Raw genomic sequence first — 20,401 nt, 5'->3', positions numbered from 1 at the left:
TGCATTATGGCCACTGCACTTTGGCATTTTTTAGACATGGGACAGTCTTGCGCACTTCCTTGCTGTCGCATGCACACGCTCTCAAGTGGCCAGGACAGCAAGTGTGGATATTTAGACAGGGCAATCGTCTCCGTTTCACCTGGAAAACCACAACATCAGTATGAATACTTATAACGCCCCCTTGTGGACAATCCAAAATATTGGATTTTACTCACATTCATACATCAATACGTCAACAATATCTTGCCAACTGCGAGAAGAAAGTTTTTGTTCCCAACATTTAAGAGCTGCTGACAATCTGGAAATCTAGCTAGTTCTAGAAAATAGAAATCTCAGTTTAGAGGGAGTTAACGAGAAAAGACACCTAATTTAGATATTCTTGTAATATGTAATATGTTTCACAGTAAATCGCAGGGAGTCAGAATTGAGTGCATGTGTTTGTAATTACTTGTGGTAGCAGATGTATTGACAGACTGAAGTGTCAGATGTCTGTTAACTGTAAGAGTGTGAAAACAGCTTCTTGATGAACTGATTAACCCTGAACACCTATGCACAGATTTTAACAGCGCAAACAAACACATTATATTAATTCAGAAATCAAATCACAATCTTGAGAATTGCATAATTACGAGAAATAAACTTACAATTTCAACATGTGAAGTCCAAATTTCAAGACACAGTCACAATTGTGAAAAACAAAGTTGCTATATTGTGAAATACAAAGTCATAATGAAATACAAATTATGAGAAATAAAGATGGCGATTGTGAGATATTAAATTGCAGTTATGAGAAATTGAAGTCTTAAGTACAAGAGTATACTTGCAATTTGCACAATATTAAGTCCCGACTGCAAAAAATAGTCACAATTATGTTTATTTATTTATTTTTATTTAATCTAAACTGTGACAGTCTCACATTTTGAGTTTGTATCTGATCTGTTTTTCTGTTATGTCAATGCCTAAGTTTAATGGTTAGTTGTTAATTATTTCTGTTTATCTTCCATTCCCTGCCTGTTTGTCACCATGGTTACTCATTGTCTCATTCATTCAGTTCAGGTGCTCCTCATTTATTGCTCACCCTATTAATACTCACAGTCTTGGTTCTCCCTTATTAGTCATATTTTTGCTGTTCAGTTGTTTAGTTGTTGTGTAGCACTGTTTTCTCCAGCAAACTCCTGTATTTCTGTTGGTGGTTTTAAATGAAGGTTTCTTTAGATTTCTTCCTTCATTTTGTGCTTAGAATCTACACTACAGTGTGACAGAATACTAGAACCTCTACAGATGGATTTAGCAGTAGCTTTCATCAGTCTCCAGCACCAAGGACTTCCTCTCAGGAGTTTTTTTTTTTTTTTAATCTGTTTATTGAACTTTTACAATAATAACAGGATACAGATATAGGAGAATAGTGAAAAAAATATGGTTCCCACTCCGCCCCAAACCCTCACTGATAACATCTCTCCAAACACCTTTAGCTGAAACCTTTTCACATCCTGGACTCACTCTGTAATTAACAGTGTTGTTAATCTCTAAATCTAATTTGAGGTTTGGAATGGGTCAGTTCACAACTCACGTCTGAAGGTGTAAATCAGGGATTGAAGAATATATGGGACATATGGTCAACAGGCATCGGGCTCTAAATCGTGACCCTTTGAGGCTTATCCACAGGGATAAACTGTGATTGGCACATCTGAGTGTGAACGTGTGGGGTGAGAAATCCTATAACCTACTGTAGTGTGGCAGGAGCAAAATCAAAAGGCAAAAGGAAGCAGAAAAATACTTATCTGAAGCTATATGAGAGCAGAATTGCAAGCTGTGCTGTACTTCAGAAGAATAAAGCACCTGGACCATGACCCCAATACTGCGCACAGAGAGGCTGCAGCCGAGTGAACTTCAGGCTCTATTTGGAGAGGAGAAGGATTATTCATGCTCCCTGGATGACATTGTTCACCACACAGAGGTAGATATTTGACTTCTACAATGCAAAAGACTAGTTCACCGTGTAATTAAGCATTTCCAGGTGAATTTTGAAGATTACGTATTATGAAAGTAAGAATCTGTAATGGAAGAACCACTTGATATGTTTACATACTGTACTGTAACACTGTAACTTACGTTTTGCTCTCTTTCGGTCTCTCAGGAGTATGAGCAGCAGTCGGACAGTGAGAATATAGTGTGTGACTTCAGTTCTCTCTCTGATCCTGACTATGGGAAGCCGTGTGCAGGCCATCAACTGCAGAGACCCGTGTTCTCCAACCAGGAATACTATACCAAACTAGAGGAGCTGAAGACAGAACACCTGAGAAACATGGCTGAGATGGAAAAACTCTATCTGAGCCAGATCAAACCTGGTCAGAGAGAAAGACAGCTCATTACCTGCTGGAGACAAAACGGAGAAGATACAGAGAGGTCTGTGATTTTTTTAAAGATCAGGTAGAATCTGTGAGAGATCTGAAAATCTGTTGACCCAGTTCATTCATTGGCTTCCATCACTGTGGTTTCAGCCAACTGGCAACCCAGGGTGTCGCAATACTCATGGGGAAATTGGCAGTGTGTGGGATCACACAGATCAAAACTAAAAACGATGTTCAGACACGGAACGTATTATTTCAAAGTGGCTGTATGCACGTTTCTTACATTCTGGAAACATATTATGGTATTTTTATGCTTTATTACAGTAAAAAAAACCTACATAGAGCACCTTTCAGACTTTTTGGGGCTGAAAATGAAAAGAGTGACAATGTACTTGAAACAGTTGACACTCTTAAGGAAGTAAAATAAGTAAAGGTTCTACATTGAACCTTAAAGAGTTCTGTCAGGCGCTATATAGAACCTTTTAGGGGTTCCCATCATGGGATATTTTATAGATTCAGTTTTAACTATTTTTGTTTTATTTTTATATTTTATTAAATTGTATAAATTAAACATACTTTATCAATCGGAAAAAAGTGAAACAACCCATTAAACGCTAAATTATTATGATTCATTAAATATATTTTTCACCAAGCAGTTTCTCCCAACATCTTTGTTGTTCCTGGAATAACATTCCAATCAACTAATCAGATTAAAAGACAAGTTTACAGTTTGTCAAGTTTAGGCTTACAACCAGGCTTCTGCATCATTGTTATTCACCTATCATTTACTGATTTTAGGGATAAGTTATGGCTAGGGTTAGGTTTAGGACTATGGTTTTCGATAGGAATGTTGTTCCAGGATCAACAAAATATGTTGATCCAGGAACATGTCTTACTTGGCAAAATGACAGCGACCAGGGTTCTATATTGAACCCCATTGAACCATTTTTTTTCCCCAAAGAGTGCATGGTTAATATTCCAAGTAACTTGGTTTCTTCACAATATTGTATCTAGACAGTGAGATCACGCACAATGTTTGATCCCTGACCTTTGACCTCTTTCAGTAGTACCATAAAGGTTGGCAGCAAGGTATCAGTGGGACGTCTGAAGAATGATGATTCTTCTCTGAAGATAAAGGTCAGTGAATTAATCAGAAAATGAGAGCAGTGTGGAGGCTGAGATGATCTCATTCAATGATATGTTCGTCATATTCAAGAACCTTTTAAAGCTCTGAGAACATAGACAACTATAGTTGTTTATAAAGTGCCCATCAGACTGAACATGTGACTTTTCAAGTGACTTTTTTTCAATAAATGTTCTTTACTGTAGTTTACTTAAGGTTGTTGTGGTGCACAGATAAGCAGATTTAGACATAATGGTATAAAATATAGTGCATTACAAAAACCAACCTACAATTTAGTCACCAGTCTAAATGCATTCAACGACATTTAGTGGCCTTTCCTAATAAAGTGTTCTTTTTAAAGAAGAAGAACTGTTTCCTCTGAAAATAACAATGAGTCAGTCTATGGTTTCTTGCTTTGTGGTTATTCTGGTGGAGTAAACACCTCTAGCGTGAAAGGGTCACTAATAAAATTAGATTTTTTTTTTAACAAACGTGTGAACTGTACAGATGATCTTGTTTCCACTGAGGCACATAACGCATTTTAGATCATCTCATATCATGCTGGAGAACATGAACATCAAGTCAGGTGTTACACAAACATGTGGAGCTCATGCAGCTCAAGTGTTGCTGTCATTAAAGGCACAGTTTGTAAGTTTTGCCACTAGAGGTCGCTTATTAAAAACAATAACCAAGACGTAGCTTGATAACGCTGTGAATGAGCATGGAATCATGGGAGTTGTCGTCTTCACCTCCACAGCTGATGAAAAGCAATCCGACGGGACTCAGGCAGAAATCATGTTCATGGATGAGCTAATGTATTCAAGTTTTAATAACGTTACACAGTCGGCCATGACGACATTGACTGGTGAGGGAATGACACGGGACGTTACACTGGTTAAAATTACGGATTTCTCTGGATTTAAACATTGTTGAAAACATTTGGGATGAAGTACACAAGTCAACAAAAAATACAAAACATTGTTCTACTTTTAATCCAAATACATATTGTGCCTTTAGAGTATAAAGGGGACAAACCAAATACTGAGACATTCTGAAATTCATGTTAATATTTAAACATTTTTTTATCATTTAATGTTATGCTGAGAATATAATTTGTAATTAAATTTGAAAAATAAGAAAGTAATTGTGAAAAAAAAACACACACACAAAAAAACACATTGGTTATCAACATATTTGCCCCCCCCCCCCAATCCCCTTGTCTAAGACCATTTTAAAAGCCCCTCCTATCTAAGCTGACATGTACCTCTTTTGTAACAGAAATAAATAAAATCAGAAAAATGTCAGTTTAATGTCAGTTTAATATTGTACATCTTCATTTTAGCATTTTAATTATATTAACATAGCCAGATTTTAATAATTTTCAGACTTATTTAGACCCTGGAAGTTTGCTGAGGCCCCTCAGTGGGCCCCAGCTTTCTGTTTGAGAACCACTGCTGTAAATTATAATTCTTAAAGTGTCATTAAACCCTAAAACACATGTTTTTATTAGATATGTATGCATTACACATAATTATATCACACATTATTTTGGAATATTGAGGTTAAAAAAAATGTTTCATCCAATATAAAAACCAAACCCTCATAAAAATCTGAATTGTGTGATTGGTACGAAGAGTTGCACAGAACAGTTCTAATAGCAAAGTACAAAAATCTAACATTTAATTAGAGATTTTTTTTTCCAGCAGGCGCGGCAGAACTCAATAGAGGAGCACAGGAAGTTGTGTCACTCCCAGCAGAACTCATCTCACAGTGCAGCCAATCAGGTAATGGACAGCCTGAGACGGAATTCTAAAGTAACCATTCCCAAACCGTTTCGCATGATGCTTCGTGAGGAGGATCGCAAACGCCGCAATGTGAAAACCCGCTCTGAGATTGAGTTAGAAAATGAGAGACTGAAGAAAGAGCTGGACGAGCTGAAAGAACGTGGCAAGAAGTTCCGTGCTAAGCCGGCCCCTGCTTCCACTTACTTGCTCTTCTATGACATCATCAATAAGCGACCGAATAAGCTGCAGAGACAAACAAATCTAATCAACCAAACGGATCACGGTCACCATGGAAACCACCAACAACAAGGCACTCAACGACATGCCTCTCCACTTCCGCAGCAACCATTTAGCTTCATTGAAAGAGAGCAAAAGAAAAGAGAAAAAAAACTAGCAGATGAGTTCAACAACCTGCCTCCCAAAGCAGAACGAACGGCATTCAAAGCCAGACCGGTGCCAAGGTCTCTATATAGGCCAAGCTCACCAAACCCCCAGATATACGAGGCAGTTAATCTGAATCACAGACACTCAGCACTGCCCCCTAGCATCCTGGAGGACCCACTGCATGAGGGAGAGGAGGCCGAGAATGAGTATGATGATGAATTTTCAAAGCCACAGAACACAGGTATATCACGCTGCAGCAGCAACCTCAGAAAATGGAAAAACAAGGGTGTGCTGCAGGTGGAGGAAGAAATGGAAAGAAAGAGCAATAGAGAGAGAGACCGAGACTGGTCCTACATTCATCCCCTGCGCAGAACCAGCCTCTGCAACGGCCAAGAACCCCCGAACACCTGCAAGAGTGACTACATCAGTGTCTAAATGCTGACATAAACTGTGTTTCCATCCACACGTTTTTATCTGAATTAAAGGGATAGTTCACCCAAAAATGAAAATTCTGTCATCATTTACTCACCCTCAAGTTGTTCCAAACCTGTATGAGTTTCTTTGTTCTGCTGAACACAAAGGAAGATATTTGGAAGAATGTTTGTAATCAACAGATCTCGGTCCCCATTGACTTCCATAGTAGGAAAAAAATATACTATGGTAGTCAATGGGGACCGAGATCTGTTTGGTTACAAACATTCTTCCAAATATCTTCCTTTGTGTTCAGCAGAACAAAGAAACTCATACAGGTTTGGAACAACTTGAGGGTGAGTAAACAATGATAGAATTTTCATTTTTGGGTGAACTATCCCTTTAAGTGATATCGAATTAAAAATGCCTTATGGAAACAGTAAAATTCGATTGAATTTCATGAATATCAACTCAAATGAAATACGTTCGGTCTCATCGGATTTTATCTTGATCGATATACGGCTTATGCGATAAATGCTGATGGAAACGTTATTTGTATAAATCCATTTTGTCTAGCAAAACTTTGTTCGCAAATGTTTGCTTGAATGTTGTGCGATTCAGTGCGAAAATGAATGGAAACACCTTAAAATGTCTCAAATCAATTCGATATACCAATTTGATCGCAAAACAGCATGTGACATCATTCCGCACAGGTTTTTATTCGATTTAAAGCCGTTAGATGGAAACACACTTTCACCAGCTTTATTCGCATGAGTTTTTTTTTACCAAACTTCAGATAATCCGATTGACAAGTGGATGGAAACTTAGCTATAGACTAAACCATAGCCTACAATACAAACTTATCATCAGTTGTAAAACTCTGTAACTATATAGTGTGATAGAAAGAGGTATATGTTTTGGTTTTTCATTGTGTTACTGTGGAGTAAAAATCATGTAGCCAATAAATAAACTCACAAACCAATCACTTAATAGTCTCTATTATATGTCTTTTGTGTAACAGAGTTGGTGAAGACATTTTCAGCTGGATTTTAAATGGACTAAATACTGTTAAATAACTGAATTTATGATACAAACATGATGATGTTTGGTGCCAAGTTCATCATTTGTTAGCTCAAAAGGAACAGCTTTTGCTTTATTCTACCCTTAGTTAATTTAAATATACTATCATGTAAGTTTCAAAGTGATTCACAAAAAGATTAGTAAAGATTAGAAAAGACTGTGATTGCTCCTGTATAACCTGTATGACTTTTTCTTCTGTAGAACATGAACATACTTTTCTGGTCATTCTTTTGCATGCAATTGCAATAGGGACTGAAGCTTTCAACTTTAAAAAAAAATGTAAAAGCATCATTCAAGTGTCATAAAAGTAGACCATATGGTTCATGCACTATATTCTAAGTCTTCTGAAGTCATATGATAGCTTTGTGTGACAATTTACTGATAAACGGCAGTCGTTTTCAGGTGCTGTGATAACCGAGTTCACTCGTAAATCGGAAAATGCTATTTGGCTTATGAACTCTCATGATATGGGTGGATTCCAATATTTTCAGTGAATAAAAACTTAAAGGAATAGTTCACTTTAAAATGAAAATTCTGTCATCATATACTCACCCTCATGTTGTTTCAAACCTGTATGAATTTCTTTCTTTTGCTGAACAGAAAGGGAGATATTTAGAAGAATGTCAGTAACCAGACAGTTTCTGGTCTCATTGACTTCCATAGTATATTTTTTTCCTACTATGGAAGTCAATGGGACCCAGAAACTGCCTGGTTACTGATATTCTTCTAAATATCTCCCTTTCTGTTCAGCAGAAGAAAGAAATTCATACAGGTTTGAAACAACATGAGGGTGAGTATATGATGACAGAATTTTCATTTTAAAGCTATTCCTTTAAATATTGGTCTGTTACTCACACAAAGCTGTTATATGACTTTTGATCATTTATGAATTTTATGATAATTTTACAGTGCTTTTGTGCACTTTTTAACCCATTCAGTGTAATTGTTTCTTCAAAATATATTATTTTGTGTTCAGTAGAAGAAAGAAATCCATACAGGTTTGGAACATGATGAGAATGTTCATTTTTGGGTGGACTATCCCTTTAAGCGAACTATGACTTTACCTGTGATTCATACAGGACATCTTTCACCTCTCTCATTCACTCACACAAAAGTACAGTCTTTAGTCTATATCCTCAGGCCTCAGTCCACACTTCCTGAGCGTACGTCTGACATAAGGTATGGCATCCTGCTGAAACCACTCTCTCCTGTACAGAGCCAGCATCATGTCCAGTAACAGACTGTGTTCCCTCCTCCTGCAGAAACCACACAGAACCCACTACATAAGGTCTCAGGTTCTATAAACTCATATTCATAAGATTTGTTCAACAGAGGCTCACAGCTGCTTGTAGAGACTTTGGTGCTTATACAGAGGCTGTTCACAGTTGCTGTTGTTTGTGGTTTCACATTTTTCTGTAAACCCTTCCTCAGGATGCTGAAACCCTTCACACTGACTGAAGCAGCATTCACTTCCTGTTTACCAAGAATAATAAATGTCGTCAACAATACACAGCCTAACTACTGAATAATGAATACGGTTAATATAGATGTTATAACTGTTTTTTTTCTTCTTCAAATGATGAAAATGAGATTATATGGATCTCTTGCCTTTTGTGACACCTGCAGGATATTGCTGAGACACATGGTGTGATACGACAATCATCTCGGTATTTGCTGTGTCTGTGTGCGTGTGTGAAGGGTTTGTGTCTGGACTGCTGGATCCTGTAAAGGGTGCTGCGTTGATCTCCCTCAAAAATGACTTTAGTTTCTGCCTTAAACCAGCATTTTCCAAGCACACCTGTAGAAGCAGTACATATACAGAATCTCATCTTTTATTTCTTTATTAAAAATAAATAAATATAAATAAAAAGTTTGGGGTCAGTATGATTTTTTGTAGAATTAATACATACTATTCAGCAAGCCAAGGATGCATTAAATTGATCAAAAGTGACAGTAAAAAATCCATGTCAAATAAATGAAAAATGTATCAGTTTCCACAAAAATATTTTAAACTGTTTGATAATAATAAGAAATGTTTCTTGAGCACCAAATCAACATATCAGAATGATTTCTGAAGGATCATGTGACATGGATTAATGAGACAAGGAGTAATGACTACTGAAATTCAGCTTTGCCATCAGAAATAAATTACATTTTAAAATATATTCAAACAGAAAACAGTCATTTTGAATTGTAAGTGATAGCTTTGTGTGACAATTGTGTGTCACAATATTACAGTTTTACTGTATTATTGATCAAATAAATTCAGCCTTCTTGAGCATAAGACACTTCTTTCAGAAACATTAAAGAATCTTACCAACCCCAAACTTTTGATAGTGTCTTAGATTACCTTTTCATAGGATTTTTTTGTTTCCTCTAAGTTTGACATCAGTTCAGTCTGTAAAATGAAATTAAACTGCAGTTCATATAATCTACCAATAAAGGGCAACACTTGTCATTTTCATTGTCCAGTAGGTGGTGTAGCAAGTGATCACTGATGTGTGGTATTTTGTCACATAAAATAGGCAACTATATAAATAGCCTATGCCTATAAAAACAGGATAGAGAGATGAAACCTTTTCAGTCTTGAGCTGGCTGAGGGTAAGAGACACACTCTCTCGAAATTTTACAAGCTCCTCTCTGCTGGTCTGTAGTTCTGCCAACAAGCTCTCCTGCCATACAAACAGCACAATTACACCACTAATATCAAACTACAAATCACCGACAAATAAATGTTGTAAATAAAATAAATGTATGTAATCTTAAAAAAAAAAAAAAAAGGTTTCTGGTGTAGTTTCACGTTCATATAATCGAACAGACTTTCCAAAAAAATCAGTATTGGTATATGTACCTGCTGGTTGTTAAGTGCTGACACGAGTTGGCTGTTCCTCTCTCTGGTGCTGTTAAGCTGTGTGAGCATATCCTGGGCATCCTGGGTCAGTCTCTCTCTCTCAGAGTGCAGCGTGTTTGTCAGCATCCTCTCTCTCTCATGACATGCGCTCAGCTCTGCTCTCAGACACTCAGCTTCTGTTTGTAAACACACCTATAGAACAGGTTGAGACATTTCTGTGCTCATCTTTGTTTTTTCTCAAAGCACTCAGCATGACACAATGGTCTGAGGCCTCAATTTGCATTTTAAGCTGACGGTACTTGAGGTTGGAAACGACACACAGACCATCTTAAACTGTCAAATGCACTTTTTGATCAAAATTCCTATCTTGCCCAAATATTAATGTGAAAACATTTATATTTACCTGAACATTTCATACCATGCATACAAATATATCAAATAATATTTAAAAAGTAAATATTATAATCATTTTAAAATATATTTAACATTTTCAATATAAGAGTGTGCTCATTAACAAACTGGTTTTAGCTAATTAGTATTGAGATTTGTGAAATTTCCGTGTTATTACTGAAGAGTTGCAGGGTCCCAGAGTTGTATGATGTGGAACAGGAATAGGAATTCCTCTATAGGAACAAAGTGGCAAACGGTGATATAACCCAGCACATTTTCAATACATTAGAGGCTGTGATGTGTTGGTACCTCTGCAGTCTGTAATATTCCTGGACCTGCAGATGTGCAGCTGGTAGATTCTTCATTTCCGCTTTTCTTTTCCCAACTCATCCCATCTTCTCTCTCCTGTGTTGCTCTCATCTTCAACTCATTCTCCAGTTCTGCTACTTTTTGACTCAGAGAATCTTTGTCTCTCTTAACCTGAAGAATGATCTTGTCATATTCCTCTCGGATATTTCGTTCCCGTGAACAATTAGGACACTCCACAGCAGCTGAAGGAGCTGAAAAAGGTTCAAGAGAGGATGTGGAAAGCCGCTCTACAGAACCGCGCTGCTGTGCAGATGAAAAGTCCAATCCTTTTCCAGTTCTTTCTCTCCCTCCAGCATCATGGAGTATTGCCCCAGAGAGGGAATGGGACAGGGAGCGGGTCATCCTACCTGCAAAGTAGTTAAAAGTTCGTTTAATGTTAAAGTGACTCCCGATTTTATGGGATAAAGCTGAAAATGCAGCTTGTTACCATCAGCTCTGTTTTTCTCATCTCCACGTCGGGATTCACGGCGGTAACGTCCAGATGGTTCAGTTTGGCCTGGTTTCTCCAACTGGGGGAGAAAAGTTCGGAGCTCCAGCCCATCTCCACAGTGACTTGAGCTGAGTTTAGATTCAGAGGAACTGACTGAACTCAAGAGGATGGGAAGCAAGCATGTCTGCGACTGAAAATACAGCAGGGATGAATGAAACATCAAACATAAAGAACAGGTCTATCATCCGACATTTAAATAAGAATAACTATAATTAGAATTGAAGCTTGTCAAATTTGAGTAGATACTGTTTAAAAATGATTGCTTGTTTGCTCTAATCTAATCATATCTATTCACGAATTTCAATTCTCCTAAAATAAAACACTTTAGTATGTTAAACAAAAACCAACAGCTTTTATTAGACTTTTTTTTCCAAGAATACCATTACTGATCATTAATAATAATCAATCAGTAAATTGACTGATGTAAAACTGCCCATATTCAGCACATTAACAGTAATGAAAGTCAGTTGTGACTTCAAATAATGGCACTAAACGATTCACTGAATGATTCAAATGGCTAAATTGAGTGAGTTCGAGGCTGTTTTTTTGATTGACTCTTCATAAAGAACTGGTTCATAAGAGCCATTAGTTTCCAAATCTGGAAAATATAGCTGTGCTTTATAACTTTAAAAGATTTTGTAAGATTTTACAAGTTGTTAAAAAAGGAATGTGACCTATTTTGTTCCATGGTAATTATATGGCATCTTTCTCCCATTTCTAATGTACATAAGGTCTGAATGTCCCAATTAAACATTGTATTTTATATATTCGGATGAACACAGTCCTCCTCTGACTCATTGTGTCCTGCTGATGTTCTCTCTTACTATACTGTAACTTTAGAAACAGGCCACAAGAGGCAAAACTATTCAAATGAAGAGTCAAACTGATGAGCACAATAAAAGTTGCCCCTTTCATTTTTACGACTCACTCAGCTGCAAAAGGGCACTCGACATACAAACACATTCAGGTTTTAAAGTGAAGCTATAAATTACGTCTATGCGAGTATGTGCTGTGTATGTGTGCGAGCTTGAGTCTCACCCTTCTGTCAGATCCGACCGGTGGTAAAATCTGCTGTCTGTTCAGATGATTACTGTCCTTCTTCCCATTCAGATATGCACATGGCTAGAATATTGTTGTAAAAAAATTACTTAATTTACAACTAGCTGATTTAAAAAACAGTAAGATAAGAGTGTTGTGTGTAAGGTTTCACCAGTATTGTGCATGTCTAAGTGTATAAATGGTCATTACAAAAATAATTTATTTAAAAATTTATCATAAGATTTAAAAGTGAATAAATTGTATTGGAATTGTATTGTAAAGTATTAGTACAAATTAGCAATATTTAACATTTATTATAGGATACAATTTTATTGTGGTGTTTTTTTGAGAGGTGAATAATATGTATGTGTGTGATGTATCTGTAAAGGTTTGTGTGCATTTGTTCAAAGTGTGATGTACAGTATATACTGAAAGTATGTGTTTTCAGAATTAAAATGTTCATGGGAAGAATGGGTTTACCTGTTCAGGTGTGTAATGCAACTGAGATGTGTATATGGGTCGAGAAGGAACAGCCATGGCTCTGGAGGCAAACTGAAGAGAGCTGAGAGTTTCGGTTATTGAAGATGATTGAGATGACACTGTGACCACTAAACACGTCCGACAGTTCCCTCCCAAACTAAACCACACACCAAAATAAACATCAAATTCAGAAACAGTCGATGAATTTACACAAATGTTGAAGAAAATGGAGAAATGATTATGGCGATTATTGATGATGCTCACCAGTCCCTAAGTGCTCGGGTTAGTTTGGATTCTCTGTATGGGATGTGCTGGGACCCTGCAGAGCTGAGGGCAAAAATCACCTAAAAAAGAAAGGAAGGATTGTTCTTTTTTACTCCCATATTTTGGATTTTTTTTTTACTTTTACTTTTTTTTTAATTTTGTAACAGGGAAAAAAAGGCCTCAACATTATCTAAATGTAAATAATCAGAATCATTTTCTCAGTTAGATGTGACATGACATCCCCCTTCCCTAAATGGAAAACTATGTAACCTTACAGATCATTTCCTGTGTCTAATTTCTTGCATATGCAGCCAGCACATTGATATGATTAAGATAGGGCCCTTAGACTGATAAAAAAATCACTGGGGTACGTCTTGAGAGATACTCAAAACAAACTCTGCTCTCAAAAATACCCTTAGTCTGACCGGGACAACAGTGATAATAAGATAGAACATGCTCTTTTTTGTTCATGTTTGAGGTACTAACATTTCCGAAAATGGTGAGGGAGCGCTTCAGCATCTTGGTCTCTTGCGGGTTTTCATTTGTGGAATTGAAAGTTCTCTTCATGTCAGGAGCCACAGAACTACGACACTGGTGACAGTAAGAGAGAAAGCAAGAGTGAACATTAAAACTGAAACCGACGTATTTATCACTTAAACCTGTGTATTTTTAAGACGTTCTTGCGATCAACCACGTGTCGCAGGTAATCATTGTGAGATTGCTTTTCTACAACAATTCATTAAGCAAGGAGTTATTTTTTAGCAAATTACATTTTAGACACAATATTGATAATTTTTTTTGCTCAGACAACGAAAATAATGTAATAAGCAGAGTGTACGCGCATTGTGCACCCACCTATAGGCTAAAAAAAAAATACTGCGCTATTGACTTTAGACCAGGTTTTTGTTGGTCAATGGCGCAGTCTATTTCAGTTGCCTCAAAATAGCAACGCGCCAACAATGCAACTGAACACACCTTGTTTTCAGACCTGTAACCCATGGGCGCACAAATGGGCGCAAATGCATTTGCTATTTAAACAACTTGGCGCAGGACGTGAAAATGATAACTGTGTCAGGCTGAAACTAGCAAGAAAAACTTGCGTCTCGCCTGGCGCCGCATTGTATGATAGGGCCCAAAGACTTGTAAAGATAGTTTCTGAATTCGGAACCGCATACTAGTATATTACTCTAACTATTTTAAAGTAATATGCGGTTCCCGAATTCAGCGAGTCATTTATTTTTTCCATTCCTGAATGAATCAGCGTGTTTGAATAAATCAGTTGAATGAATAAGTTTGTAAAGAATCATTCATTAATGGCTTTAATGATTTGATAGGCCTACATTTTCTTTAGGCAATAACAAAAACCTTTAAAATTGTTTTTTAAATGTTATAATTGGCCAAATCAATAATGGTCAATCAATCTCTGACTAAAAATATCATAGCTGTTAGAATGATCAGACACAACATATCAACTTACTTTTCCTGAGCTTGCCAGATCCACCTAACAAAGAGCAACAATCATGTGAGTTTCATAATTCTTTATTAATTCAGACAAATATGGTACTTACCACAAGAATGCCAAGATTGTGTATTTCATGCAGAGAATACCTTACATTTCAGTTATGCTAAAAGGAGTCTCCGATACTATCATCTTACCAGAGTGAGTTTGCTGGCTGTCAAAACTCCCTCTGCAACCATTCAATAAAAATACACACAAGGGAGGTTGTTAATCAGATTTGTATTATAAAATAATTACACCGCAACACTGTGAGTTTGCAACACACCATTTCAGGGGGTACTGGGAGACCCTGTGGGAGGCTCTGGTATGTTCATATCTCTCTACAATAACAATCAGACCAGATGCAGAGGTTCCTAGAGCTGACTAATGCGTAGGGGGTCGACTGAGGGGAATTACTGACCGACAAATGGACTGAGTTACCCATTAAAAACAAGTAAAAATGTAATAGAATGTCAATGTAACTATCCTAAAAAAATCTATGAACAATTTATTTTACAAATGTAATAAGATAATAAAAACATGGCAAAAGTGCAAAAACATAATTCAGGGAAACTTTAGAAAGACGTTTATGTTTAGAAAACATAAAAACACCTACCAGGGGACTGGACCGTTGTGTTAATGACCACAATGTTAAATACCGTGTGGGATCGGCTTGGAAAATCTCCCTTTGAGATCCCTGCAGAATTTTAGAAAGGAATGTAGGAGTCTGATCGAATTGATTGAATAAAGTAAGTTGAGATCACTTTGATCATCATACTTAAGATTAAATAGTGTTTGCTCATGAGCTCTATCAAAACATTTGGGCTCAGATTGAGTTATGGCTCTGTTACCTGTGTGCCTGAGGGCGGAGCCACGGCGATGCACCTGTAGCAGATCATGGGCGGAGCTCACTTCCACCTCCGTCAACCCATCGAGATGCACCACCTCGTCACAGTCCCGCACCCAGATCACCTCACTCCCCTTCGGATCCTGAGCAGATGCAAGAGAGACACAGGAGCATCGGAACATCTGTTGTTACATCAAATGTTAATTTCCTCTTTTAGTTTATCAAAGCCAGGGATTTTATAGAATTATGCAATTTATTGGAACCAAAAAATGTATTACAAAATTCTACACACCACCATTCAAAAGTTTGGGGTCAGTACAATTCTTTTTTTTTCCTTTTTTTTTTAAAGAAATGTTTTCAGCAAGATCAATTTGATCAAAAGCGACAGTAAAAACTACTACAATTGTTACAAAAAAAATCAGTTTCGAATAAATTATGTCTTCTATTTATCAAATGAATCATGAAAGAAATTATGATAATAATAAGAAATGTTACTTGAGCACCAAATCAGCATATTAGAATGATTTCTAAAGGATCATGTCATGCTGAAGACTGGAGTAATGGCTGCTGAAAATTCAGTATTGCCGTCACAGTAAAAAATTACATTTTAAAAGTGAATTTTTTTTTTCAGTATTACTGTTTTTATTGTATTTTTTAATTGAGAAATACTGTAATTTTAACGAGTTTTTTTATTGAGACTTCCTTCAAAAATATATATATATATTTAAAAATCTTACTGGCACCAATTTTAAACAGTAGTGTGTATATACATGTAACATTAATAAAGTTTTATGAGGACAATTATGCTTAATGATTGATTGATTTGACATTCCTGTAACTCAAACAGTATTTCAAGGCCATGGGAATGTTGTCATGACATCAGTTGCTCTGAATAAAATCTTCCAAATGCATTAATGTAAAATAATTGTAATTGATTCATAGATAACGTGATTTATTTAATTACACTATAAATTACTTACCAATAGGTCATAAATCTTTTCATTGAAGATGTGGTAGAATGACACTCTGATTTTGCAGTGAGATGCCTTGGGTGCTGGATTATTCAAATTAAGGCTTGTTCAAGGATGCTGCTATTCAGGTCTTATTATGTGTAGTCTGGAGATCATGAATAAAAGACATTGAATTGTTGTGGTGCAATGAATGAGGAGTGGAATGTTACAACAATATGTGCTAAAAGTCTCTCTTATCTGAAAAAGAGAAGGAGGAAATCTTGGTTAAAATGTGATTTCCTAAAACCAATAGCCTGAAGGTTTGATACAAGTGAAGATGTCCTCGGCAGCGTGGCTGATGATGCCTCTGTGTTTGGCTAAAACGCTGCATCCCTGCATGGTGTGAGTCTTACCACTGCCCGGAGAGCCATAGACAATTACACAGCCATTATAACCCTGCATTAGATACTCCACCAGAGACTGGGGCAGACAGAAAGAAAGAGATTAGCAAATTTATTAAGGACTAGTGTGAAACATGAACACACAGTTGTAATCAAAATGATTAAACCCCCATTGCAAATAAGGTTTATTGGTAAATTTTACAGACTTTCAGCTGTTTGCAATGAACAAATCAAACAAAAGTAATTGAAATAGCTCAACACAACAAATGTTTCAAGTGGTTTCCCCAAATTCAACTGAAAATCCAACTTTTACTGACTTCTGCAGTCTCAGAATTATTCAATAGAATCCCTCACAACAGCACAAATCTGCAAAACAAGTGTTGTCCCAAGCACACCCTATGCAACAATAATCAAGGGCTTCATTAATTGCACCAGGTGTGCTTGAGCTAGAACACATGAAATATCTGAACTGGCAAGGATTGTTAAGTGTCACGTTTGACTGCATGTAAGAAATATGGCTACGTCAAAAGAATGGTCCAAAAAGTTAAAGTCCCTGTAAAGGCAATAAAAAAAAATTAAAAAAATCAAAAAACATTATAAATGTTAGAAATGTATTGCTAAAACACATTACAAAGACTGTGAACTGTGAAGTACTGAATTGTGGAGTTAAACAGTTTTTCACCATTGCGGTGTTCAGGATTTTCTGGGCATGGCTAAAACGGTGGCTCGATGACGCACTGGAGCCACTGAGCTCCTGGCCTCGCCCCTACTGTCGATGACGCACTGGAGCCACTGAGCTCCTGGCCTCGCCCCTACTGTCGATGATGCACTGGAGCCACTGAGCTCCTGGCCCTGCCCCTACTGCCGATGACGCACTGGAGCTACTGAGCTCCTGGCCCCTCCCCAAGAGGCCAACAATATAACTAGCACATTCGCATCAGTTCACTGCTCAATCGCGAGTTACTTTCAGTACTATTAGATACTACAGACTACAGTTTGCTAGCTAGCTATGCCTTCGTCACAGAAATGCGTATTTATTAAGTGTACACTTACAAAACAGATTGGTGTCCTTATTTAAGTTTCCGAAAAACGTAATCATAATCAAGAACAGGTGGATTAATTTTCTGAAGAGCCACCTTGATGGAGAGCTGTCTGGAGGCAGAAGAATGAAGCATATGCTGAAAAGAACTCTGTCTACAGTTAAGCATGGTGGTGCTCAGTGATGCTCTGGGGCTGCTTTGCATCCTCTGTCACTGAAAACCTGCAGCGTGTGGAAGGCAAGATGGATTCACTGAAGTATCAGGAAATCCTAGGAGAAAAACGTCATGCCGTCAGGGAGGAACCTGGAGCTTGGGTGTCATTGGACCTTTCAACAGGACAATGATTCAAAGCATACCTCAAATTCCACCAAGGCTTGGTTGCAGAAGAAGTCCTGGAAGATTCTACAATGGCCATCACAGTCACCTGACTTGAACCCCATAGAAAATCTCTGGTGGGATTTGAAGGCGGCGGTTGCATCAAGCAAAGCCAAGAATATTACCAAGAATGGGCTGAGATTCCTCAGAAACGCTGCCAGAAGCTGGTGTCTGGTTATACATCTCGTTCGCAGCAGGTCATAACAGCAAAAGGGTGTTCTACTCGGTACTAAAGATACTTGCCATGAAGTGGTTGAATAACTTTAAGAATGCAAAAGTCATTAAAAGTTGCATTTTTTAGTTAAATTTGGGGAAACCACTTGAAACATTTGTTGTGTTGAGCAATTTCAATTACTTTAGTTTGATTTGTTCATTGTAAACAGCTGAAAGTCTGTAAATTTGGGCAATAAACCTGATTTTAGATGGGGGTTGAATAATTTTGATTACAACTGTAACTGTTGCTATGAAGAACATTCTGTGAACCTTTGTTGTTGACTCATAAACGTATCTCTGAGACGCCTCCTCATTTAAAACTGCATCAAGATCTATAATATGAGGCTTGTGACTCTGCAGAATGAAAACAGACAATCAGTAAACTTTAATGCATACTTTGGTTTCACTTGAATCATTTCTTTCTGTTTTTGCAAAATGAGGATGATGAATCTAATTAAATGACATCTTTGATCTCATCCAATTCAACACTCACCCTTCCAGTGTCAACAACTACTCTGTTAAGATGTGTCACTTTGATGGACGCTCTGGGTTCATCTAAAGAGACAGAATGTTCTGGTCTGCTCACTGAGGAATTTAAAAAATTGGGTTAAATATATAGCTTCGGAACGTTTGCAGAAATAAAGATCAGAACTATGTTCTCACAGGCACACAGACGGACGACCACTCTGAAACTTTTCTCTGAGTTTAGGTTTTTATCTACCCCAGACATCCTCTTCCAATTTTTGGATTCTTGTCCAGTGGATAAATGCTGTTCATAGAGTAAAAAAGATGAACATATAAATGCATAATTTTAATCATAAATAATAATTAAAGTCTACTGGAATGCAAATATGATCACATAGAAGAAGAAAAAAAAACTAGTGCCATTTCTTTCTTTGAGACAGATCACCAGTATTGGTTTTTATAGAAAATAATAAATAAGAATAAGAACTTAATAACAAGAGGAACTACAATGTGAGTGGTGAGTGAGTGGTGCTTGCAGTGGCAAAACTAATAACAATAAAAAAATTACCATATTATAAAATAGACCTACTGTATATATGGGTATGAGTAAAAAAGTATGAACTATAATCTTAATTCACATTGTTAAAATTTACATGTACTTTATACTGAGACCATTTTTTTGGTAAAATATAAGGACGCTTGAATCTGGAAACATAGATGGGGGACTGCCATACACAAATATAAAACACCATCAGGGTATCACATATGATTCTTAAATCATTCAATTAACATTAAACATTAACTAAACAATATAAAGTGTAAGATAAACACCAAGATAAATGAAATTAGCCTACTAATAAAACCACTTGATATTAATGTAATTAAAATGATTTATATAGCCTATTTAAAATTTAGTTTGCTTATAAAGTTGATCCTGTATCCCACAATTGACGCGCTTAAAATTGTCATTTGAAAAACAATATGTGAGACAAGATCATTTGAAAGACCTACCTCAGTTCAACTGCTTCAGCTGTTTCTTTATGAAGTCAAGACACAGTCTCTCCCGAGCACATTGTTCCTGGAATAACATCCTTGGAATCCCATTTCAGATAAACAGCCCGTCTCTGTAGAGCTGGAAAAATATCACTCAGGGTGTTGCTGACATATTTTTGTTTTAATACTTTGAAAGGTCCTGTTGTTCATCACTCCTCACCTCAGGTTGAGCGGATGAGAGTTGAATTGGCGTTTCGATGATCCACGCGCTCGCAGTGAGGCGCGTGAACGCTTCTCTCTGATTGTGATGATGTGTCGCGAATTTTTGAGCCAATTATTCAAACCAATACAAAAAACTGGAAACTGATAGAAATTTATTTTGACTTTAGTAGTTATTGTAGTAGGTATATTAGTAGTTATAGGATAGTTATAGTAGGCTAGTTTAAAGGGATAGATCACCCAACAAAAATGTACTTCCTAGTATTTTTTTCCTTCATACTATGGAAATCAATGGGGTTCTGTTTGGTTAACAATATTTTTCAAAATATCTTCTTTTGTGTTTAGTTGAAGAAAAATTCATACAGGTTTGGAACAACTATGAGGG

The 20,401-nt window shown here is 36.9% G+C and overlaps 2 protein-coding genes across 3 annotated transcripts; one reads left to right on the top strand and one right to left on the bottom strand.

Moving 5' to 3' along the window:
- Positions 1-1,698: 1,698 nt before the first annotated feature.
- Positions 1,699-6,077, top strand: LOC311072667 (protein FAM161A; the record flags this gene model as incomplete). Of its 2 annotated transcripts, none has more annotated exons than XM_084097840.1 (4): positions 1,699-1,957; positions 2,138-2,406; positions 3,419-3,488; positions 5,178-6,077. In XM_084097840.1, exons 1-4 carry the CDS (start codon positions 1,847-1,849, stop codon positions 6,075-6,077), a joined length of 1,350 nt encoding a protein of 449 aa, XP_083953966.1. In that variant the 5' UTR covers positions 1,699-1,846. The 2 variants fall into 2 exon arrangements, with proteins under 2 accessions (XP_083953966.1, XP_083953965.1); XM_084097839.1 differs by having other exon boundaries at positions 3,416-3,488.
- Positions 4,281-20,160, bottom strand: LOC311072665 (uncharacterized protein). The gene is made up of 23 exons (XM_084097836.1): positions 20,018-20,160; positions 19,816-19,936; positions 19,003-19,108; positions 18,833-18,924; positions 18,610-18,693; positions 16,640-16,790; positions 16,341-16,414; positions 15,365-15,503; positions 15,130-15,210; positions 14,672-14,703; positions 14,493-14,516; positions 13,502-13,606; positions 13,016-13,095; positions 12,752-12,908; positions 12,272-12,355; positions 11,171-11,363; positions 10,684-11,090; positions 9,985-10,176; positions 9,710-9,805; positions 9,484-9,531; positions 8,742-8,931; positions 8,474-8,606; positions 4,281-8,389 (listed from the first exon to the last, which is right to left on the bottom strand). Exons 3-23 carry the CDS (start codon positions 19,067-19,069, stop codon positions 8,257-8,259), a joined length of 2,562 nt encoding a protein of 853 aa, XP_083953962.1. The 5' UTR covers positions 19,070-19,108; positions 19,816-19,936; positions 20,018-20,160; the 3' UTR covers positions 4,281-8,256.
- Between the last annotated feature and the right edge of the window lie 241 nt (positions 20,161-20,401).

This window comes from Abramis brama, assembly GCF_963993115.1.
Source record: "Abramis brama genome assembly, chromosome: 21".
NCBI lineage: Eukaryota > Metazoa > Chordata > Actinopteri > Cypriniformes > Leuciscidae > Abramis > Abramis brama.
This window is presented reverse-complemented; position numbering and strand designations above follow the sequence as displayed.